Source organism: Rousettus aegyptiacus, unplaced genomic scaffold (genome assembly GCF_014176215.1).
Source record: "Rousettus aegyptiacus isolate mRouAeg1 unplaced genomic scaffold, mRouAeg1.p scaffold_m13_p_2, whole genome shotgun sequence".
In the NCBI taxonomy this organism is placed as follows: Eukaryota; Metazoa; Chordata; class Mammalia; order Chiroptera; family Pteropodidae; genus Rousettus; species Rousettus aegyptiacus.
Genome location: NW_023416295.1, coordinates 43,050,747 through 43,076,161, shown reverse-complemented (window position 1 = coordinate 43,076,161; position 25,415 = coordinate 43,050,747). Strand labels below are relative to the sequence as shown.

Below are 25,415 nucleotides of genomic sequence, written 5' to 3'. Positions count from 1 at the left end.
ACAAAATCATATTAGTTAATATATGTGTGAAGATTAAAAGCTCCAAAAATGTAAATTTTGATGTCATTATAATGATCGATGTTTCTGATAGCTTCAAAAGTAGTGAATGTAACAAACTGCACACCTGGCATGCATTCTACCATCTTCCGGTTGACTGTCTTTCTCAACATAACACCAGACCCACAGGCCTATCTGTTGGTTGAGCTCCCTGTCTTCAGTGCCCATAACAAGTGCAGTACAAACATTTTCCATCGCTGAACCATGAAGGGCAGAGGGTATTTTTCCAAAGTATTTTTCTGGGAATAATTAGGAAAGATCATCTTCCAGGTGAATGGCTATGACCTCGTACTTTCAGAACTGTGTTTTATATACTGGTCCTACTGAAAATATAATTTGAAGAAGAAGAATGACATTACGCATGGCGGGGAGAACAATAACCTTTGCTTAACCCAATGATCTGTACATAATCTCCCCCTGGCAAGCAGTTTGGTTTCCAGTTTTTTTTTTACTTAAGAAATCTAAGCTGCAGGCCAGAAGTTTGGCATTTTGAAGTGGATGTGTCTTTAAAGCACAAAGCAATGGAAAAACATTAATGGGAACAAGCCACACACATCGGGATCAGATGTGAAAACAATAAATCTCCTGGATCCAGAGCATAACGAACTTACTTCTAGTCGCAAAGAGACAATCATTTCCATCACCCTGTCTCAGAGGTTGAAAAGAAAAAGAAAGACCAAAACTCCCATCAGGTCCCATGATTATCCTAATCGTGAAGGTATCATGTCAAACAGTTAAACTGAGATTTTAAAATAAATTTAGAGCCAAACACTGAAAAGGAACAATGAACACATAAAGGTTCATCCAAACTCTGTGATCCTCATCTTTATGACAGCAGAGAATAATTCATGGCTTTTTGAAACTTATCTTGGCTTTGGAAACAGAAAGTTGAATAAAATACCTAGAACAAATTTCAGTTACATTAAACCACAAGTACCATTGAGAAATCATGACAAACAAAATTGATGTCTGTATTAAAGGATCCACAAAATTCATCAGAAACATTTTTTTAAGCGATAGAAAGAAAACAGATATGTATAGGTTTTTGGAAATGGAGTATACCAAATAATCGAGGACCAAAGATGGACTAAGACGTCCCAGGTGCTAAGTAGACATGATTACTCACTGCTTTCAAACACTGGGTGGCACCTCTAAAGAAAAGGTACTGATTTCCCAGTGACTTATCATATGCTATAGACAGCAATTCTTCCAAAACACTGAACATGCTTTTCAGACAGACAAAGCATGTTCCAGCCTTCAGATGGTGTCAATTAATCCCAGTGAGAAATCATTTTAAATTCTCTCCAGTGAGAGAGTTTTATTATTGCATTTTAGTTTCATTTAAACCCCTTTTCAAGAACTGTGTCTAATAGACCTTCAGAGTATCTCTGGGCAGCTCTAACTTATGTAACCTCATTTTTCAAAACTGTTCATTACTTTCTCCTCCTCTTAACATGCTCTTGCTCTAGTTCAGGGGCCTCCCTGGGGCCACTAGGCTGCCTGCTTTGGTAATATAGTAGTTCCTACCTTTGAGACTTTTTTCTCATTTCTAAATGGAGTGTGCAGAATATGAAGGGAGTGGGGGCAATACTCCTTCACATTGTTGATTGGCAATGGAATCAGAATCTGCCAGTGAAAATAGCCTACAATCGTATCTAGCCAGGATATTATCCTAGGTGAGTATGGAAGACATAAAACGAAATAATGGAAAATGAGAAAAAGAAATGGTTTCATTCTACCTCCAATACAGAAAAGAAGAAAAGGAAAAATTAAATATTCAAGCATATTTTAAAAATCAATACCCTGTTAAAAATAAAAATTACAAAGCATGCTACAAAGTCATCCTACCTTCTATTTGAAATTCTCCAACAAGAAATATAATGTAGCTACATTTAAACAACATATTCCATAATTGTGCTAAATAGAGAATAAAACACTCTAAGTAGGCTGCAGGGTAATTTACACCGAACACCTCATATCTCTGTTCAGCGAAATTGAGCACTATTAGCGAATTCTGAATTGAAGCACAACTTTTTAAAGCAAAAGAAAGTTAGAGTTAGACTGATCCTCACTTCCTTTTCATCCTCAGGAGGGAAAAAATGCATTAAAAAACATAAATGTAAAATGTTTTTTGTCAGGGAAAACACAAAAATGAAATAGAAGAAAAATATTAAATGATCTATTTCATAGTTGGTATATGCACAAAGCCATCATTTTAAAAATTATTTCTAACTCTATAGCCTGTTAGTTTTTCTATTTTTCTTACAGACATAAAGCTCAAACTTGGTTACAGATATTTATGAAAGGGTGAAATGCCACCAGGCAATGTAATTTAAAAATTATGTTTTACTCAGTCACACATTATTTCCGAAATTCATTAAATATGTGGAATCTCAAATTTTATTTTGCCACCTATACGTATGCATCAGGTACAGCATGATCTATGTATTCATGAGTCCCTGAAGCGAAGATGACGCAATAGGAAAGTAATGGACATCCACCAAGCATTCCCATGCGCCACAAGGAGACGGAGAGGTGGAAACACTGCCCAGCTCTGCTACATACAAGTTAAGTAATTCAGACACACTCTTAAATTCTCTCACATTCCCTTTTCTCATCCATCAAATGAGAATAATAATGGCCCACAAAATTGCTGGGGATTAAATGAGATAATATATGCAAAGCACCTATTGCAGAGTAGGTACTTAATAAATGATTTCTATTATTTTCTCATTTAAAGAAAAAAGCAAACACTGAGAGATACTACATACTCTTTTGATGTCCATAAGTTGCTTTAAATTCTTCAGCAAAGATTATGTAAAATTATGTGTGCGTGTGAAGCAGGGTAGTTTTAATATGCCACAGAGGAGCAGACAGTTGCCCTATCAAGAATTTACCCTCCGGGAGTAATCAGAAAGCCCTACTCCAAACGTGCTTATTACATTTGCTGCAGAGATCTTTAACAACCATCAATAGTGAGGGGTTTTGCCAATGTTAGAAACAGACTTTCACTGGTGAAATTAGCAGCCTGTGAAATTAATCAGCACCATGGATATTAAATATGGGGTGTAATTACTGAAATCAGTGGTATTTGAGATATGTGTATTAGCAATAGCATTCTAGAGATATGCTCTCCAACCTTGCATTAATAAGGTAAATCTAGCAAGTTCCAAACTTGTACCCTTAAGGATGGACCATGAGGCTGCCCAATCCTGCCATGGGGTCAACAGATTATGGTTCCCTGATTTCCATCACAAGAGCAATGAGATTCTGCATTTTAAATATTGTGAGGGATGTTTAGAACATTTAAAACAAAAGAAACTTAAACTTCATGAAGCTTAGTGAACTGAGTATCTGAACTATTTGACCCAAATTCCCAATAAATTTTTGTTTAAATATATGTCTTTATATGCAGCAGAATTCAGTCTGAGATCCACTTTCTCTGAAACCAAATAGCAAAGTTATAGGAAAGTAGTCAATTCCCATCTACTTCAAACTACTTCAAACTTTTTGACAGCTTTTTATTATGATGTACATAAGAGCTACTATGACCAACCTAGTAGTTGTGTGTTATCAAATTGGCTTAGGTCAGTTTGCACCCTGCTAGTCTTTTTTCTAGTTAAAAAAAATTAACAGACCAATGGTTAATTAATTCCTTGTGGAATGCATGCACACACAGAATAAATCAAAAAAGTAGAAATAAAGTGAAATCAGAAATTTAAAAGAATGTAATTTTTAAAAATTATATTCAAGCTGGTAAGGATTCAGTGAGTTGATATACTGCTATTGACATAAAGTAATATGATTTTCTGGAGAGAAAATGGATGAACTTTACCAAGAGCCTTAAAAATAAATGTTCCATCAATAAGCACATGAAAAGATGTTCAACATCATTAGCCATCAGGATAAGACATTGTGGTTTATCAAAACCACAATGAAAAACCACTTCATATCTACCAGAATGATTATAATCAAAAAGACAGATAATAGGTATTGGCAAGGATGTGGAGAAATTGGAACATTCATGCATTGCTAATAGAAATGTCAAATAGGGCAGCCATTTTGGAAAACAATCTGCCAGTTCCTCAAAAGGTTAAAACTTAGAGCAATTCCACTCCTTGGTATATATCCAAGAAAATGAGTAAATATGTTCACACAAAAACTTGTATGTGAATGTTCATAGCAACATTATTCATAATAGTCAAAAAGTAAAAAACAAAAACAAAAACAAAAACCCAAATGTTCATTAACAGATGAATGGAGAAACAAAATGTAGTATATCCATCTAGTGAATACTATTTGACCACAAAAAGAAATGAAGTGATACTGACACATGCTGCAATGTGGATGAATCTTGAAAATTTATGCTAACTAAAAAAGGCCAGTCATTAAGGACCACATATTGCATGATACCGTTTCTTTGAATTTTCCATAGGCAAATCCATAGAGACAGGAAATAGACTGGTAGACTGAGAGAGTTGAGGGCAAATAGAGAGTTATTGCTAATAGGTATGGGGTTTATTTTGTGGTGATGAACATGTTTTAAAATTGAGCATGGTGATGGTTATACACCTCTACAAATATAATAAAGACCACTGAATTGCATACTCTAAATTGGTGAATTGTATGGTATGTGAATTTTATTTCAATAAGGCTATTATAAAAACTATTGTTCAAACTCCTTGACCCAGTAATCCTAAGCATCAGTTTGAACCATTGGAAATTACCAATATTTTTGACCTGTAAAACAAGAGTTTAATATAGCTAACCTAAGATGTGGTCCAATATCTATTTATAAAAAAGTTCATTAATTGTAGTTTTATTATACATGATTTTGGAAACAATCTAAAAGCTGAGGAATAAAATGATTAAACTATTACATAATTACATGATAAAGTATAATGCCAACATATACATTGCATAGTTGAAGAATTGTTTGAAGCATGATAAAATATCATTTGTACTACATGATGCAAATTTGGAAATATATTTTTATTTATAGGTAAAAATAAATAACTGTAAGGAAATATACCAAAAATATTAACAGTATTAACTCTAAAATTAGGGTTATTGGTAATTTTAGTTTTTCTTTTTTTTTTGTACTTTGCAAATTTTCTGTAATAAGCTTCTATTACTTTTATAATAAGGAAATAATCTGATCAGAAAAGGAAAGGAAAATAAACCAAGAAAGACAGAGCTGCCCAATTCAAAGACAGCCAAATATACTAAGAATTCTACTAAATATCACTTTTAATGAAAAAAGAATTTGATTTAAGTCTTCAAATTTTCAATTCAAGCATTTCAGCATTCTAAAGTAAAAAGAAAACAACCTTGCTATTTTATTCAGATAAATAACTCTAAACTAATTATTCGAAGAAGACAGTTCTCCATCTTAATTTGAAATCTACAGTAAACAAGAATCCACAACGCTCTGTTCTAGTTCTTTAATAATAATTCCTTCTGCCAACAAGTGCTTATTTATGGCTAATCTGTGATTGCAGATTATTCTCCAAGCTCTGTACAAATCAGAGATAGTTTATAAGACAGTTTTTTTTGTCATTTTGCACTGTTAGATGTGGCTTTACTAAAAGGCCAACTATTAAAAACCATGGATGTACTGGTCAGACGCTAACCTTTTCCACCCTGATGCCCCAGAGTCCTGTCTGTCCAGCACCCTATAAATACAGCCTGGATTTCTTAACTTCCCTGGTTCAGGTGATGGTAAATTGATATTGTAGTTACAGCGTGATACTAATGAGATGATACAGCACAAAGATATTAGAGGTGAACATAATAAAAAGACAACACTTTCTTGCATTTCGAGTTTAGCTGTTAAGGAGAAATATCCCTTGAAGTTTAAGACGAGTTCTGACAGTGTGTTGGTAATAGTTTTCTCAAAAACCTTGCCTGTTTCTGAATCTCTAGTCAGCTATATAGTCCAGTGAACACATAGAACATGAACAAATGGGTCTCTGAAGCTCTTGTAGTTTCACAGTGATTATATGGGACCTGTAATACCTGTTAAAAGGCAAATAGTGCAGTGGGGAGACAGTTTAAGTGCAGATAAAGTGTTGCGATTAACAAATTACGAGATTCAATCCAAATTTTTCCAAGACTGAAATCTTCTTGATCAAATATAATTTATAATCGTGAGCCATCTGCCAGGACTTTTAACACTTTTTTGTTAAACACTGATTATTAATTATAATTTTATTGCAACATGGTTTGAAAAATCTAAGTTAATTGGAATATACGAAGAAAAGGGGAAAAAATGGGATGAGAACACAAAGGCCACTTCTTACAATTAGTTAATTGACTGATCGTTTAGTATTTGAATATCCAAAAGACAATGGAGTATTAACAGAAAACACATAAACTTGCCAAGCAGAGTTGTAATACCACTAACCATGTATAAAACAATTTTTAAAAAACTACTCGAAAAGTACCTTTGTGTAGAAACTAACTCTTCATAAGATGAGAGATGAAACCTGTCCATTTTTGCTCTCATTTTGTTGATTTTATTAAACTGACTAGTTGTTTAGGTATTGGCAATTATGGCAAAACTAGAGCTTGCAGCCATGTCTAAAGACTTAAAAAAAAAAATCAATCCTCTGCCAGTCAAATTCCACACAAGCCACACATCTGTGAGAGCACTGAGTTTTCTGGGACCACCAATATGTCACCTCTGTCACTATGATGTATTCAACATCCATCCTCCTCACTGAAGTGAATTTTAATACCTTTTGCAGCCTTGACATCTCACCAGGATCCTTCGCACAATCAGGAACAACTTAAAAATGTAAGGCCCAGAGCTTATGAAATCCTCTCCATTGTCTGGCTGTGAGCCTAAGGCCTGTTGCAAATAACAAAACTCCAGCTTCTGCTCATTAGATCATCCATGCACCATCCTTAACACCAATTGGCAGGGCAGCGTCACCCATAACAAGTTCCTGGAATGTGGCCAGTCCCAAGGCAGCCAAGCTCAGTTGGCCGCATCCCAGCTCTGCGGGGTGTCTGAACATGTTGGCACAAAGGAGAGGAGCAGGGCGGCTGAACACTCTGAATAATGAGCTGGAGAGAAGTGACCACAGGCTAAAGAAACCCTATAGAGATTAGACAAAAAACAACTTCAAGGCACAGCTGCTTATATGTCAGCTGTTGGAAAGTAACTGCTATAGACATATTCTTCATGCAACACCATGCTAAGAAATGGCTCCTTGGGGCCTCGGTATAGGCAACCTGGTAAGGGTGGATAAAAGCCTGTGCTCATTTCTATGTACCAGGTTTCATCTGGAGTGCCCATATATCTTGATAGATCACAAATATTTGCTCCCATCCAGGTCTCGTAATTTTATTCTGCAAAAGAATATTCCTCTTACTCAGGAATAACTAAGTGATAAATTAGTTGGATGTCATAACACCTAAATCAGCTAGTTTATACGTATCACTGAAAAATAGGAACATTTGCTAGAAACCCATGAAGTGAACCAGAAAATTCTAATCATCTCTTCTGTATTTTCCACCTTTATGTGCACTTCCAACATGAATTACCAAACTAGTCATTTGTCAATATGCAACATAAATTATTAATAAGTGCATGTGGCAGGCAATATTTCACACAAAATTCCAACCACTGCTGATTAAATTACTGCTAGTTATGCGAGAACTTTGAAGAGCATAATGATTTTAATGTCATTAAAAGGGAAGTTTTTAGGCAGAGGTTGGATGACCTTCTGTCAGGTAAAGATTCCTGCACTGGATGAGAACGGGGTTGGTGGGAAATGGGCTTGATGACCTTCCCAGGCTCTTCCATTGATGGTTATATGTAGAGCATAGCCATTGAAACATAGGTATAGAATTTTCAAGAAACACAATATGAATACATAAATAGCTCAGAAATTAATATACCATGTTTAATTTTTAATTTATCTCAGGCAAATAATTTACTGAGTCTCATATTGCAAAATGTCTTTTGCATACATAACACAGCTGATAGTCTCCAGAAGTTGACATTTTAAAATATCAGGACATACAAATCATATTATGCTAAATATGCGATAAATCCACCACTACCCATATGAACAATGACATAGCAGTTATGTGTATAAAGTAAAATAGATGGTGAGATTTCCTGAAGTTCAGTTAATGACAATTAGTGCTACCCTAAGCACTTCACATCTATTGTCTATTTTACTCCACAGGACAACCTTATTGTGGAAGTTCTGCAGTAAAGAGGGATTGAGCAACTTGCTCAAGGTCACTCAGCTAATAAATAGCAGGGCAAAGACCTGAACCTACCCTGAAGACTATGCGATCTGCCCCCTTACCTAACACTAACACTAAGCACCAGGCTCAGTGTTTCTTGTCTCCTTTCTTGTAGGTAACACTGAAACTTCTATTGCTGGAGTTTATGCTGGTGTATGTGGGAGGAGATTGTCTGAAGACAGCCTGGCAGACTAAGGAAAACTAATTTGATTTTAAAATGTGAATTGAACAAAGTTGGCAGCTCTCTGCAAACAGAGGTATATGCATGCTGCTACCATTGTAAATGGGTTCAATATTTCTGAAAGCTATTTGATAACTTGAAATGAGAGCTCTAAAACGTTTCTTGCCCTTTGACTCAGTAATTTCAGTCTTTTGGAATATACCCCAAGGAAATAACACAAAAGAAAAAGGTAATTTGTTCAAGATGTTCATTCAGGGCTATTTGTATTAATGAAAAACTGGAAACAACCCAAATTTCCAATAATAGGACAGTGACTAAGCAAACCAAGCTACGTAGAAAAAGTAGAAAACTTTATAATCCCTAAAAATGGCAATGTAGACTACATCACATGTGGACATATATGTAAGAAATAACTTTACATTCAAAAGCAGAATGCAAATTAGTAGATGCATAATCTGCAACCAAGTAAAACAGTACGTGCACTAACAATCACACAAGAGAATTGTGAATTTATAAAATGTATATCCCTCATTTCTTTATTAAAACTCTAACAGTGGAACTGTTGTGCTAAATAAAAACTTATGAACTTAAATAACATAGAGGTAATATCTTTAACTGAGTCTTGACTGTATCTCACATGTATTAATGTGCTATCAATAAAAGGTAAGCTTTTATGAGGTCTTATTATGTGTTAGGCACTCTTTTAAATCCTTTCCCTGTATTCTCTCATTTAATCCTCATAGAGCCTTATCAGATAAGTATTATCATTATCATCTCTCTTCTAACTTGCTCAAGGTGACGCATGCTTTCAAAGAGAAGGAATTTCGGCCCACATAGACTCCTAGATGGCCAGTATGCAGCTATGATGCCACAATGTCTTCTCTTATTTAGAAGAAGGATCTAGATTGTGCTCTTTCCATTATCATTTCTAGATCTTGTGCTTTTCTTCTTCATAATTCCTGTTTGGTTTACAATATATAAAAACCTTGCAGGAAAGAACATTAACCGAATACAAATGTGGACACAGAACACTCTCCATCCAGTGTCACCTGCACAAATACAGCCGAGCTGCGCTCACCAGTAAGCTTTCTTCTAAGAAGTGAGACCAGAGTAGGGTTTTTAAATCAGGAAAGGGAATTGTAAAGGTTGGGAAATAAAATGTTACTTTGGGAACACGGGATAACTGCAGAGGAGAAAAATATAATATTTGGAGCAAGGAAATACTCAAATGAAATTGAATCTAAGAAATAAGTTGCCTAGGGATAAATAAAAAATATAGAAAAACATTTACAACTCTTTGGGAAATATTAGTTTTAAAACAAAAATGTATGTTTTATAATTGTTTAGTTGCTTATATTTTATAAAGTGCTTTTATGTATGATTTTATTTAATTCTCATTCTGTAGAAAGGTGGATAGTGTAGTTAACAGATGAAGAAACTGAGTCAGAGATTAAGAGTCTTACTCAAAACAGGCTGCTTGTCCCTAACCAAGTAGGAACTTGGTCCTGGGCTTTGTTCTCAGCAAAGTTAAACATTGATGTTGTTCAAGAGAGTTACAAAGCCCTGTGCAAACCGCCCCTTTAAATCATTCAGAACTCATGAAGCTCTAGCTCATAAGTATAAATCCCCTGAAAAAAGTCCAGAAAACAAATCTAACATAAATGGAATCAGCAATTAGAATTAAATATATAATGGGATCATATTAAATGAAGGAGGCAGAGCAAAGGCAGGACTATCTGTTTACCAACTAAATGTTTGGGAGATGTCATGGGCATATAGTTGAAAAGACACAAAACTCAAATCCTTCTATCCAAATCTTTATAAGAGGCACATTTTTATAGGACTCTGTCATCTTTAGTACAAAACGCACAAAATAAAATGTTGATTTATCTCTACATTCCATGGAAACATTTGCATAGTAAATGAGGTGGGCTTATATTTTTTACATTACTAAACTCCTCGCTTTCTCACTTGACCCGGTCTTATGAAGACTTATGCTTTCTCCAAAGATCAGACCAAATACTATCTCTTTAGAGAAGCCTCTTCAATTCAAGTTCTTCAACTGAGATTAATCCTCCCTTTCCTAGGCACCCATCATGTCCTAGAACCTCCTGTTGCTGATCTTGCCTTGTGCCTTGTGCAATTCCAGGACAGATAACATATTTGGGTTTATATTTGTGCTTCTGATGACTCCAACATACGTGCCCTACACATTGTCATTGTTTATGGAATTGGTAAGAAAGTGTCTGAGGTCCTGTCATACTCTAAGTGCTCATAAAGCTTTTCTGGGATTTGAGCTGTTCAAATTTAACTATAGAAATGACCTCAATAAAAGACTCTCTTCACTTAAAAATCTTGTTTCCTTATAATCGAATTTACATTGACCTTCTGTACCAGACACTTGCATTAATTTAATGCATCAGATTAGTAATTAGCACTGGCAAATAGCAAACTCACATCCAGAAGGCTAATATAAAATGTTTTTTTTTAATCAAATAGGATTATGGCAGTCATCAAATTTAAACAAACTAACTTGAAATTTGCTTTTACCACAAATCTTATAAATATTCCACCAGATTCTATTAACTTTGAAGGTAAAGGCTTCAAAGCCATACTTTCTGCTTTTTGAAGAGTTTCTCTTGTAATATGAGCTGATGAATAAACTACTAGTGAAAGGACTTAAAATTTCAGAGTAAAAATTATATCACTTCTACCAAAGTCAACTGCTTTTATTAGCAATTTAGAATAACAATTAAGTAACATTCATTTTATTGAGATTTTTATGTAAGAACTGAGAAAACAATTATTTGTAGTAGTTAGGAAAATACGAGAGGAGGTGCTGAGTTTCCTAAATACAGTAATCTTCCTATCTCCCTATTTTCCCTTGGGCCAAGAACGGTGGTGGTGTGATCTTCGATTAAAAAGCTTACTTATAAGGAGGATAAAGACCAGGGAAGAATAAGAATACTATTGAGGCTTGTAATGAAAAGCAATCTAAGAAAAAGATAAAATAACTATTTCAATTATACCACATTCTATGTACTATCAAAAACTCTCATCACATTTTGTATGACATGAGAAAAAAGCTCTTTGATTCATGAATGGCCTAATCCAACAGCTATTCACATAATTTCTGTCTTTTTCAAGAAGAGCAATCAATGATCAAGAAGGAGAGTGTAAGTCACAAAAGGCATGAAATCTTACTTTTTCATCATCTTCGGTAAATGGAGCACCCTCAGGAATCTTATTTATCGCTTGGGCCACACCAATAATCTCACCATCACTGCTTCGGATGGGCATGCACAACAGTGATTTTGTCTTGTATCCAGTTAGCTTGTCAATTTCATCATTGAATCTTCGATCCTAAAAATAAGACAGAGGGCATTTACTTCATGTTCATTGTCAGGGAGAAGGACAGAGAAGTGTACTTCTGTGTTTGATACTTTATCACTGGGAACTTTATCCCATAGATTTTTAATGAAAATAACAGATTTGATTTCATGTTGACTTCACCAAAGAAATACAAATGCAGATAAATCACTACCACAATTGTCGGCCATAGTAAATAAAAAGAGAAACTTTAAACCTGATTACAATATATCAAATTGGGGTCAGGGCAACTATTTTTAATGGCACTCCACACTATGCTATTTATTGAAATATGTTATTTTATATAAACAACTGGCTGTGAAGTATCATATTAAATATATAATATATTATTAAGCACTATGAAAAAATATGGAAAAGCACTTCTTTACTTCTGATCAAATACTCTTATAAAAAAAAAAAAAGAAATTATGAGCCCATGGTGATACTTTTAAAATGCTCAAAAAAAAAGTATAGTGGGGAGGGAAGATATAAAAAAAGGCTTCTTTATAGAATGTCAGCTATAGAATGTAGAAAGAATGATAAAATTATGTAATTTCTATTTTGGAACTACCGATATATAATAGTTACAAGCAAGGATCATTAAAAGACGCTAATACCACTGAGTGGGTGAAAAGTTGTTGTTAAACAGGACATTCGTAGTCTCAAAGTGACACCCCAAAGATTCCTTATTAAATTCAAAGAGAAAAGCTGTATTTATTATAAAGAGATTTGGTGGACATCACCTTAAACAAATAATCAAACTTACATCATCATTAATGAGACAAAATAAGATCATGTATCTCCTGACATGCTGCAATGAGGACATGTCACCAAGAAAATTAAGAAAAATACAGATTATTGGTCATTCTATCAGAAGCCTGACCCAGACTCTTCAAAAATGTCAATACCAAACCAAAAAAATTTAATAAAAATAAAATGAAGCCATGGGAGCTATGCTGGTTTAAAGAAGACTTAAGAGACTTAAATTCTAAATAAAATGTGATCCTTCACTGGAAATTGTTATGAAATTTTGGGAGGGACAATTAGAGAAAGTTGAACATGGACATTATGTTAGGTAATATCAATGTATCAACATAAACTTTCTTGACTATGATAATGGTATTGCAATTATGTAAGAGAATGTTCTTATTCTTAGGACCTACATGCTAGGGTATTTTGAGATGAAATGTCATATCTTCAACTTACTTTCAAATTATAAGGGAGGGAAGGAAGGAAGGAAGAAAGGAAGGAAGGAAGGGAGGAAGGGAGGGAGGGAGGGAGGGAAGAGTTAGGCTGAGGAAAGACTGGCTCCTGAAAGGGTAACAAGGACTAAAAATATTCCAAGGAAGGTGATAAAATGAATTCAGGTTCACTGCTTCAAGCCAGAGGCTAAAGTGAGGCTTTTCCCAATGCTCTAGACATCCCCTTGTTAAAAGAGACTTAAAAAACAAAAACAAAGCACTACTGTCAACCACCATCTAGACCTGTCAATTTTATCTGACTTTGGGCCTACGGAGGCTATGGACAAGCGTCAAGACCAAACACTGCTGTCCTGACAAGGTTTGCTGTATCCTCAATTTCACAAGGCCAGGAGCCCTTAAAGTCTATAATAAAGCCTGCTTGTCTAGAGATCTACAGAGGCTACCCTACACCCTTAGTCAAGAAAGAGAGAGCCCTGATGGAATGAGGGAAATCAAAACCCAAACAAAACCAAATCTCTTGTTCAAAATGAGCCTGAAACCAAACTTTTAGAAAAACACTAATTTGTATTCATTTTTTAAAAAATCCACTGAGGAACCATTATATGTCAGGCTATATAGGCTAGGATACAGTAGAAAGCAAAAGAGGATTCATTCCTGCTATCATGGAACTTGAAATCTAGTAGGTGAGGCAGACGACATATAAATGTATAATCATACATTGTGGTCACACTGAGGAAAAGAACAGGTGCCATGAGAGAGACTTAATGGGAGGGACCTATTTTTATGGGAATCAAGGAAGGTCTCTCTGGAAACAGGACAAATAATCTGTGACTCGAATCATGAGTTAGAACTGGCCAAAGACTAATAGAAAGAACTTTCCAGGAAGCTGGAACAATGCACACGAAGGTCCCTGAAGCAGGTAAAAGCTTGGTAAGCTCCAAAACCTCAAAGGTCGGTGTGGCGAGAGCGTAGGGAGTTAAAGGGAGAACAGGAAGGGGAGGCATGGGCCAGACGGCGCCAAGTCTTACAGGCCCAGAAAAGGGTTATATTAACCCTAAATGCAATGAAAAAATCATTGGAGATCTTGAAGTTTAGCTGCATGATTCATTACCTAGCTCTTCACATTCTCTGAAATCACCTTAGTTAACTTGTTCTCTCTCAACCAGTATATAAGATTTCAGACAGCAGAGGTTTTGTTTTTCTTGTTTACTGCTTCATACAGGCATATACTGTAGGTGCTCTGTAATATTTCTTTAATAATAGGTTTTTTTCTTTAAGATTGTACTGTAATTATACAAAATGCAAAAAAAAAAAAAAAAAAGCTGAAAAGGCCCTAAGGCACTACATTTAACTCCTTAGCATATATTTAGAGACCCTTTTTCAAGTGTACAGAAAAGAGATACAGAAATGTTGACTACAACATCAGTCAAGAAAAGAAAAAATTGAAAACCATTTGAATGTTGGTCAGTAGAAAAAATAAATCATGATTTCATTTTGAGAGCATACTACACAATTTAAATGAATAAACTAAAGCTACTTGTATTAATGCAAACAAGTATCAAAAACATGTTAAGTAAAACAAACAAGCTTCAATCTGATACCCTCTATATAATACCACCAATATTTAAAGACAATGTTAAGTATTATATATGGATTCAAATATGTAGCAAAAGTATAAAACATTCATGGGAATAATAAGCTCTAAATTTTTATGAGTGGTTACCTCTGGGGAAGAAGAGAGAAATGGTATCAGAGAGAGGTAGACAGGAGGCTTGGACTCTAACAACAAAGTTTTCCTTCTCTAAAAAAAACTCTGTGAAACAAATATAGTACAATGTTAAGATTTTATAAACACTGATGGCCTGTTCTTATCTAAGTGTTTCAAATATTTAATAATAAAAGTTTTACGACCATTTTCTTTAAATTGATAACTGCACGAAAGATGATACAGGATTGGAATAGGGAAATCCAGTTAGGATATTTCGGTGATCCAAGTTAAATGAGAGGATGGTTTGGGTAATGGAGATAAATGGACAAATATGTTGGAAGTTGGGTCTACAGTACTTCCTGATGGATGACTGGTTGGGGATAGGGGACTAGAGAAAGAAGAATGAATCTCAGATTTTAATTTGAGATGCTGTATAGATGGAAGTGCCATTTACTGGAATGGGGAGATGGAGATGAAGGTGAAAGTCTACATAAAAAAAGTCAAGAAAGTTGATAAATTAGTTTATTAGACAAGGTAGAGTGCATCTTGTGACTGAAATCAATGGTATGCCACTCTAGCTACAAGTGAGAATTAACTAAGAAGGTCTTGAAAATACCAGTGCTTGGACTCCACTCCGTTCCAGATTGGCTCAATTAATATTAGGCATTGGTATTTTTAAAATGCTCATAGGTGATTCTCATATGTGAACAATTTTTGTAAAGAGCTTAGTCACTAGTGAGATCAATAAAATTTATTGATAGGTTAAGGCTTACGTTGGGAAGAAGCAAGGAGAGTGGCACAAACTCTGGTGGCTGCATATCAGTGGTGTGAACCACGTGGGCTGGACCTGAAAACCCACTCTGGAGTTCACATGGCCTTTCTGCTCTTACCTTGTGATGGTCTGCACCAATTCTGAGTAGAACCACCACCAAGACTGTGGGGTATTCTTTACCAAAATATCCAAAGCCACATGAGAACTGAACAATTCACCATGACCAGAGGGAACAAAAATGTTATAAACCCTAACACCATCTCTCCAACTCTCTACAGTCACCTGATAAACTTGGAACTCGAGGAGAAAAATATTTTTGTTGATACACATGGTAAGTGTTAATCTTCCAGTTTAAAAACTGAGGAGAAGAGGACTGAGACTTGTAGCCTGCACGCTGGCTCGGGGCCCAACGCACCCTGCCCACCACAGCTCTGGGGCCTGAGGGTGGGCGCTGACCAGACGCTGTGCACTGGCCCCAATCTGCTCTCGGTATGTAAATTCACAGAGAAACATGAATGGATAACAACAGAAAAGTGGGAATCAACAATTCTGCATAGAAATTCTGGGAGATGTTTACTGTAGTTTGCCTGAAGTTGGGACAAAATTGTCAAACAAGATGTTTGGTGCTTTGGAAAATGTAAAAGCTGCTAGTAAACTCTATTCTCCTCTATCAAGAGAAGTAACTGAAACGAATGAAGCCCTTGCAGAAAATCCAAGGATTGCCAACAAATCTTGTTATGAAGATGGTTGGCTCATCAAAATGACACTGAGTAACCCTTCGGAACTAGATGAAGTAATTACTGAAGAAGCATATGAGAAATACATAAAATCTACTCAAGATTGAAAATGGAACTCCCCTAAATAAAGTAGTATGAAATAGCTTAATATAGTCTAGTTGTCTTAAATTACTGGCAAACACAAGATTTAAAATCGCGACTTCTAGCAATACCAATGGAAAAAGAAACCACAACAATGCTACTGGAAGAATACCCCTTAACTTTCTAATGACTGCAGATAAACACAAATATGCATCTTTTTCACAATACCCAAGAGGCTAGGCTAAAGTTATAATATTCAAATTCCTGAAATTATTTGTGGCAAAATCTAGTTATAAAAAATTATGTAAGTCAAGGATAACCTTGTTATCTTAAGTCTCATATAATACTGTAACTTGCTTACATCCATCTCTGGATTTGGGTCAAAATATTTAATGATCTTTCCATTTGGAAATAACTGGCAGTAGAAAAAAGTTGTTGTTTGTTGTTATAGTATCAGATGATGAACAATACTGTCTTCATTTTGTATTATACTGCATTTGCTGGTGCTATTTTTATAGAGTGAATCAACAGCCTTGCAGGAAAACAGTTTAATAATAAAACATTCAACTTCAAAAAACAAAACTGAGATTTATTTCATTAAGTCTTAGTGGTTTTTTTTTAAAAATGCATTCTAAAAAACTCTTTGTCCATGTCTTTATTCCACTACTTATGGGATAATTCTCACAAATTAACTCAAAACGTGATATAATCCATCTAAGGGGAGGTCTGAAGAGCTGATATAACTGCATACTTTCCTAATGTGTATTTATCTCTAGATTAATTTTCCAATTTTAAAAAAATGAAAAAAGCTGAGTCCAAAATAGAGGTATAAAATAAGTGTAGGAGATAAAAAGAAATAGGGAAATAATTAGATGAAGAGGGAATGAAAGTTTTAAAATGAAAGATAGCAAAAAATAGATTTCACTAGCCAAGATTTCACCACAAATGGGGTTAATAGTAGGGAAACTCAAGGCATTGTGGAACACACAACTGGGGGCCACATCTAGTCTCAGGTCAGGAAAAAACCTCCGAAAGAAAGTGAAATGTTTAAGCCTGACATCCAAAGAATAGGTGTCCTGAGAAGAGGGAAGAGTATTCAAAACTGGCAATAGAAAGCTGGTGAATTTGAGGAACCAAAGAAGATAAAGATGGTTCTCAAGGGAAGAGTCAGAGATGCGACAGGAACAATCAGCTGACGGCAGACGAAAGGGGGCCTAATGACCAGGTTTAGAATTGTAAATTTATCATAGAGGAAGAGGGGTCACTGGAGGGTTTTAAGAAGGTGAGTGGGAGTGATAAGACCAATTCCCCATTTGAGAAAAACCACTCTGACTTTGGAAGCAAAAGATCCAAGTGAGAGAAAAACCATCTCTGAACTAAAGTAGTGGTTAATGGTGGTCAGGGTATCGGAAAATGAGATAAAAGATATTTAGGAGGCAGAATCAATAGGACTGATTAATTTGATGAAAGGTTTTTTTAATGTTAGAGAAATAAAAAATGACCCATATATCTGGTGGAGGTACCTGGGTGAGTGGTGGAGTGATCACTAAGTGAGGAACACAGGGAGGAACAGATTCTGACTGGAGAATATAAGCTCTGTTGGGGACTTTTGGAGGTTTAGTTGACTATGGGCCATTCACATGGTGGTACTGCTGCTAAAGTGGTTTGAGATATATAAATTAATGTTATATAAATTTTTTAATTTCAGGAAAAGGACTTGGAACGGAAATTACAGACTGTTTAGGTAAGGATGAGGGACTCTGCTCAATAACCTTTAATCTGAGGTGTTCAGGAGTTTACCATACTCACCAGCAAAGCTTCATAGGCCAGGTAAGGAAGAAAGAGGGCCAGGAAGAAAGTATCAACACCGAGCCTATTTATTGCTGAAAATGAAGAACTTGAATAGGAAACTAACAAATGCCTCTAGGTTTATAATGAAATAGCACATGGAGAATGGTGTCCAATTTTTATTCGTCCCCCTTAGGACAAAAGAACAAGAAATGATCTACAACAGGAGAGATTTCTAATAAATTAAAGTAAAGGCTTCTTTAATAAGGTTGTTAAAATCTGGAATGAGTTTCTTATGATTGTGGTAGAGTCCTCTTGCTTCGAGCGTTTTTATGTCATAATATTTTCCTATCTCAGTTATTTTAAGTGTAACTGCTCTTGAGAAGTGCAGCGATCTTCTCAGCACCTTTTGTGCAGACCTGTTTTTTGCACGTGACACCGGCTATGATGTTTAATATTTAAAAAAATAAAGTCATAAGGCCAAAAGCAAGTTTTACTCTTTAGCAATCGAACTGTGCCTGCTACATAGAGAATAGTAATTGCATGCATTTCTAACCCAGGATCTTGCACTTGCGGCTTATTCTGCAAGTTCCTGAGATAAATGTGATACCACAGAGCACACCCCGAAAAATGCGTCCCATCCGCAAGGTCCATTAAGGCTGTAAAAAGAACAAACTGTAGAAAGAACTGCATTCCGATCCTTGAGAAAAAAGCTATGTTCAGTACACTCAACAATCCCAGGCAGCACCCAAAAGACATATTTTAGAAGCACATAAGAAGACTCCAAGTGAAAGGGAATCAGTCCTTTCTTCTTTTCACTTTCTCAGAGAAGTCATTCAAGGCTCCCTAAGGTCTCCCCAGGTCTCATACTTAGCAAGGATGGGTCACATAAGATCTCTTTTATCCCCTCTGTATTTAAGGCTTCTCTCCCTAACATTTTATAGTAAAGATTTTCCAATGCTTATGATTAAGCCAAGAATTAGTCTTGAGCACCATTTAACCTATGACTGATTGTTTTAACCACAATCTCAATTTTACTTCGGTCCTTCATAACTGAGATGATTAAACTTTTCAAGCCTGAGAACATCCGCCTGATGGTAATTATGTTTTTAGAACATAAGGATGAGGAAACATCTAAATGCAGAAAGCCCCTATTAATGTGCAAAATGTTTAATAATTTTTTAATTAATTTATTTAAATTAGTTTCAAGTATACAGTACATTGGTTAAACATCTACATTGTTCATAACGATCCCCTCAATCGCTCCCTCCCTCTCTTGGCCCTCCACCTAGCCATCATATTAATGCTAACTGCATTCCCTATGCCGTGCTCCCGATCCCCGTGACCAACTATCAACTACTAATTTGTACTTCTTTAACCCTTCACCCCATTCTCCCAGCCCCCCAATACCCTCCCCTCTGTCCGTCCCCAAATTGTCCGCTATAGTTGTCCGTTTTTGATTAGTTTGTTCTTTTTGTTCCTTAGATTCTGCATGTAAGTTAAGTCAGATGGTATTTATCTTTCTCTGTCTGACTTATTTCACTCAGGATAATAACCTCTAGGTCCATCCATGTCATTGCAATATTTGAGTTATTGTGTTTATAAGTTACTGAGGAAAGATGATACAAAATATCTGTGTATAGATGGTATTTCTTCCATCCACAGTCACTGCTAGGTATTCATAGGCATAAACAGTGGTTGACAACCCTTCCTAACACTGGATCACTGATGAGCTTTAGGTAACTACTGATACACTAGCTCCACCCTGATGGATTAAATCATAATCGGTAGAAGGAGGGGCTGTGTAGGAAAATCCAAGGCCTACAGGGGTTTGAAAGGAACAGATTGTAAACCACTGCTTTAGAGCTTCATGACAAGTTTGTTGTTTTGTTTTGTTTTGTTTTGTTTTGTTTTCCATCCACTTACCCCAAAGGCCTAATGTACTGGGCCTGTATACCTTCACTACTAGCCCACCTCTGCAAAGAAAGATTTGGAGACCAAGTTCAGTCCCACATTTCATCTACATCCTCTTCCAAATGCTTTATGGAGTTGCAATGTTGAGAAGCTAATGGAAATATAAAATATAAAGTTAATATGCCACTGAAGCTTGAACTGATAGATTGCCAAACTGTCTGAAGCTTAAAAGAAAATTGTTTTTATTGGTATATCAATTAGTAACACTCATTTAGTTCCAATTCATGAAAGCATCTCCTTACATTTATGATTTATCACAAACATCCCTTATTTTCCAGAAAATGCTTGGAAGGCTAGGCTCTTAAATTTTTGGATTAGTCTTTAATGATTTCAAATGTACTAGCCTGCTTTTCCTCCACACGAAGGATAACTAATTGTTCTAAATTGATGGAAGGCTTGAGATTATATTACATAAAAACAAAGACATGGCATATGGCTAAAGCTTTGGGCCTCCTACTTTAATACTTGCTGAGAAAAAAATGCAAAATTATCATTGTTGTTCTTACTATGTAGTCACAAAATGTCATTGCTCTACATTAAACAAAAATCTTGTCTCTTTAAATTCTTTCACAAAATAATTGCAGAGCTTTGAATAGTACAAAACAGTCCTCAATAAAAGGTATGCTTTTGAAACTTTTGCTCTTTTACTGGCCTGAGGAAGGGTGGCAGGCAGTAGAGCAGTTTGTTAATATGTATGGGTCAGCTCTATTTGGTAACTGTTTAATGAGTACACATGCATTTAAGTTTTCCAAACTTAATTAGTGGTTGACGCCATAAAAGAATTTAATATGAGGTTTCAAAATAGCCATTGTTATTACCAAGTTTTTTGGGTGATGATCTATCCTTTAGTTTTGTTGCTAAAGTAAACTTGGCTTGCTGATCTCATTTCTTTATTCTTGCTTTGTTAGTTGGCATTTTTCTTTGGTCCTGTCTTATTGTTGGCAACATGACTATAATTTTTTAACTTTCTTATGATAAATACAAATACATTACAAAGGAAAAAGGCACAGAAAGACGGACGAACAACAAACAGCAGGAGTTTAAACCAAAGTTGCAGGTGAGGACGAAAGAAAACGATAAATTCTTAAACTTCTTTAATAGATAGCACAGATATCTATTACAGCTATATTGTAAGTGGAGTTAAAATGCAACTCAACTCCATGCTCTATAAGCTTTATTGTGTGTAATTAAAATATACGAGAAAAGGCCAGTACACGAAGAGAGGTCTATGGGCAGAAGCAGGTAGCCAGAGACGCTTTTCTTCCATCACAGTCGAGCCATCTAAGAACTGCAGTGAATTGGTGAGGCTAGGTTTTGGGTAGATACAGTAAGGTGAATATGGGCAAGGGATGGTCAGCATGTTGTTGCGGTTCAGGTGTCAGTCAGGAACCAGGGAATACAGAGAAAGCCAAGGTCAAGACAGTGATGTACAATTGAGACAAACTGAAAAGTGGTCCCAAAATGTATATGATTTGTAAGTAACTTTATCAATCAGGTCCCGACCTTTCTCACATTATGGCAAATATCTAAAAAAAAATAATTTCTAGTTTCATAGTGTATATATTTTAATTACATATTTTATTTAGGTTTTATTGTTATATGAGGAAGTTACTGTTTCTGTTTGACAAAAGTTTACTGTTAAAAAGTAATTTTAATGTCTTCTTTAAAAAGTTCTAAAACATTTGAAAATACATTTTAAAATAAAATGTGTTCTTAGAAATATTTTAAATCATTTTTCCTTTTGAGAATGTGATGATAAAAACACAGTGGTTACCTGATATTTAAATGAAACTCAAAGCTACAATAATTAAAACAGTAAGATATTATTCTAAAAATGGAAAAATTGATGAAAGAGAATAGAAAGCCACATATATATGTATATACATGCATGTATATATGTGTGTAATGAAATGTGTCTAGCTAATCATAAGAGTAGCATTTCAATCAGTTAGAAATTATGGGTCATTCAATAAGTTACATATTAGGGAAAAATAAGATTATATCACATCATACATCAAAATTAATTTCAAGTAGAATAAGGAGTTAAATATGATGAATTGCAAAAGTAGAAAAGAAAATTTACTCAAACCCTGCCAACCACATTCATTATTTTAACATGAAATAATAGGAGGAAAAAAGTTTGAATGTTAATTATAATAGTCAATATTATGAGTGCATATATCCCACATATTATGAAATGAATCCTAAATTTGCCCTCAGAAAAGTCAATGGCCTTATGTTTAAATGCTGGTCTTATTTTCCACCACAGCTTTACCCAAAACAGCCAATAAATGTAAGATTAATTCCATTTCTTTCATTTTTTCTATTTCAGTTAAGATTTTTATTTGAAGTATATGGTCAAAAGTTTTCAGCAGAAGAATGAATAATGACATTATAAACAACAAAATAAATCATTTACTTTTCTTGAAAATTATATTGAAATGTTCGTATATTGTTATTTAAAAAGTTAAATGTCAAAAATGAAATAATAAAAGAATGAAAGAAATATAACTAAACATTTCTGATCCCACGAGGAGAAAGTCCTTCAACATATAAGACCAAAGGAAATAAGCATCAAGGAAAAGACTGATAGATTTGACTAATAAAAATTTTAAATTTCAGTACCTCAAAAATATAAACACAATTAAAAGTAAAATAAAATTGAAAAATACTTGAAACACATATGGCTAATAAGGTGTTAAATTCTTAACATACAGAATTCTTACAAATCAATGAGAAAAAATGTGCAATTAATTAGAATAAGAAATTAACAAAAAAAATATTTGGGTAGGAAAAAATATGTAAAAACTCAAATTGGAACAGGTACAATTTTTTCTATAAAGCTGGCGAAGATTAAAAATTTAAGATGTCACGATACCTAGCATTACTGAAAGTTTCTGTGAAAAGTCTACTTTTATACATTGCTGGTGAGAAAACAAATTAGCGCAATATATATGGAAAACAATTTGGCAATAAGTAACACAAACCTTTAACATTTTCATACTTGTCAAGACAGTAATTTTATTTCTAAGAATTTGTAAGGAAAAATTGAAAAATACTTAAATATTCAACAGAAAATTGATTATAGTATGGTGTAGTCACATTACCACTAAAAAAGTGTTATAGATTATTATCATACATTTTATAAGTGATTTTATTATATATGAGAAAATGACATGAAGAAAAATGTTTAAAAAGCATTGTTAATTACCTCGAGGTGATGAAATTACATATCAAGAACAGAACTATAATTTCATAAGTACCCTCTAAAAAGAAGTCGTTATATTATTGGATTTCCAACAGAATAGAAAGGCAAGATTTATAAAATGACAACTGTCAAGATGAAGGTGAGTCAATCTTCATAAGTAATATAAATATGTGAAAAAGAGACAGGATAGCACTCTATATTTTTAACAAGATATAGCAGTAGTCTAAATGACCCTGTTATTTTTTTTTTAAAGAGTATAGTCGTCCTGACTATAAAACTTTTAACCATAAAAATCAAGTCCAATTGAACTGCTACAGAGAATGCTAAAGAAATTTGATATTTTCTGAAAATCACAGAGAAGAAAAAAGAAAAAGACAGCCAAGATACGACAATCGGGCAATGTTCTGATCTGTGAAATGGATAAATCTTTCAACTCTCTGACTCTGACCTTGTCCACATTTAATTGCTAAATATCACATCTTATGTGGCATAGCATATTTATTGTTAGAAAGCGTTATGATTTTCCAAAAGAATAAATACTAGCAACCAAAAACTAGTAGCCTGATATTGGCTTCCAAAACAAAATTCTCAACAAACTATTAAAGTAGTAGATGTAAGTTGGGAAGACAATAATAATGTCTTCCAGCCATAAGGGTGTCATCAACCATTGAAAGCCCAGATTAAGAAAGATCAGGCACTGTCCACAGGGAAGAGGACTTGAAACCAGCATATCACTACTTCCCACTGACCTTCCAGGTGCCTCTCTGGGGGTATTTGGTTCCATATATATTCCCTTCCCCACCATAAGCTACCATGTCGCTGACGCCTTTCTTTCCTGTCCCTAGGTGAGGCTCCCCATTGTACTGGTGCTCACTCAAGGTTAGCTACAAATAAGCAGCAGTGCTGAGAGTACTTGGACTCTATCCAGAAGTTACATGGCCACATGCTCCACAAAACATCAGGGGCATGAATCTCCAGCCCTCCAATTTGAAAGGATGAATGACATATCCAACTGAAGATGTTAACATGTGGTTTGGTTTTTCAGAGGATTGTTTCCATCTGCAGGAACTACTAGTAAATAGTCTGGATAGATATAGATGTGGAGTCAGCACCAGGTGTCTTACCACAGAGAAAGCACCAAAATGCTTTTGATGAAATACTTGTAAGTAGGAGCCTTCTAGACAGACACACAAGAGAACTGAATCTTGGCAGTCTTGTCTAAATTATTTTACCTTGGATAGGACTGACTAGTCAGACCACCTGGAACTGATCTCCTGCCTGCTGTCTTATTCCAGATATTTCCTTAGCCAGCTGGTAGAATGCTACAGTGGACTTTTTATGAACCAGATAAAGCACTTGGCAGAGCCAGCCAATTACCTCATTTATCATATTTTTAAGGCCTGGGTTCTACTGGGTTAGAAAAATTGGATGTATCAGCTAGCAGTCAAGAACCATTGTATAAATTTCAATTCACTTCAGAGCAATCAATTTAACCACTTACAGTTCTTCCACAGTTTCGGATTTGCACTGGACGAAACAACAGACGGAGAAACCACAACAAACCATGGGCTGCTCAAATATATAAGACTCCCACATGCTCCTTTAGATAGATAATAACAGAATTCCATTATGTATAGAAACTCAACTATAAAACTTCATAGTGTTCCAGTCCCTCTGCCTTAATAAGAAAAATTATCTTATAGGCATTACTATTTTCTCTCCCACCATAATCAACCCATCGACATGCTCATATACAAATACATCTGATACATATGTCTACACACTACACCCAACAACAGGACACTTCATATTATTGGTCAAGTTGACATTGAACATTTATGAAAATTGACTAAAAGCTAGGTCATCAAGCCAGCCAATTTGAATTCACCATGTCAAATAACTGGAATCATGAGAAACATATCATTTAACATCAATGCACCTCAGTTGGAAACAATAAAAAATATAACTAGAGAAACAAATATTTGAAAATTAAAATATATTTCTAAACAACCTATCAATCAATAAAACTCAAAATGGAAATTTAAAAAAATACCAGGTTGATTATATAAATGT

At 34.9% G+C, this 25,415-nt stretch overlaps 1 protein-coding gene across 2 annotated transcripts in view; it reads right to left on the bottom strand.

Annotated features, from left to right (window-relative positions):
• Positions 1-25,415, bottom strand: part of PDE11A (phosphodiesterase 11A) — a 312,968-nt gene that overhangs the window by 261,137 nt on the left and 26,416 nt on the right. For both annotated transcript variants that reach the window (XM_016152597.2, XM_016152596.2), the window contains exon 2: positions 11,708-11,866. In XM_016152597.2, coding sequence (XP_016008083.2) covers positions 11,708-11,866 — 159 coding nt within the window. The remainder of the gene's footprint in view (positions 1-11,707; positions 11,867-25,415) is intronic.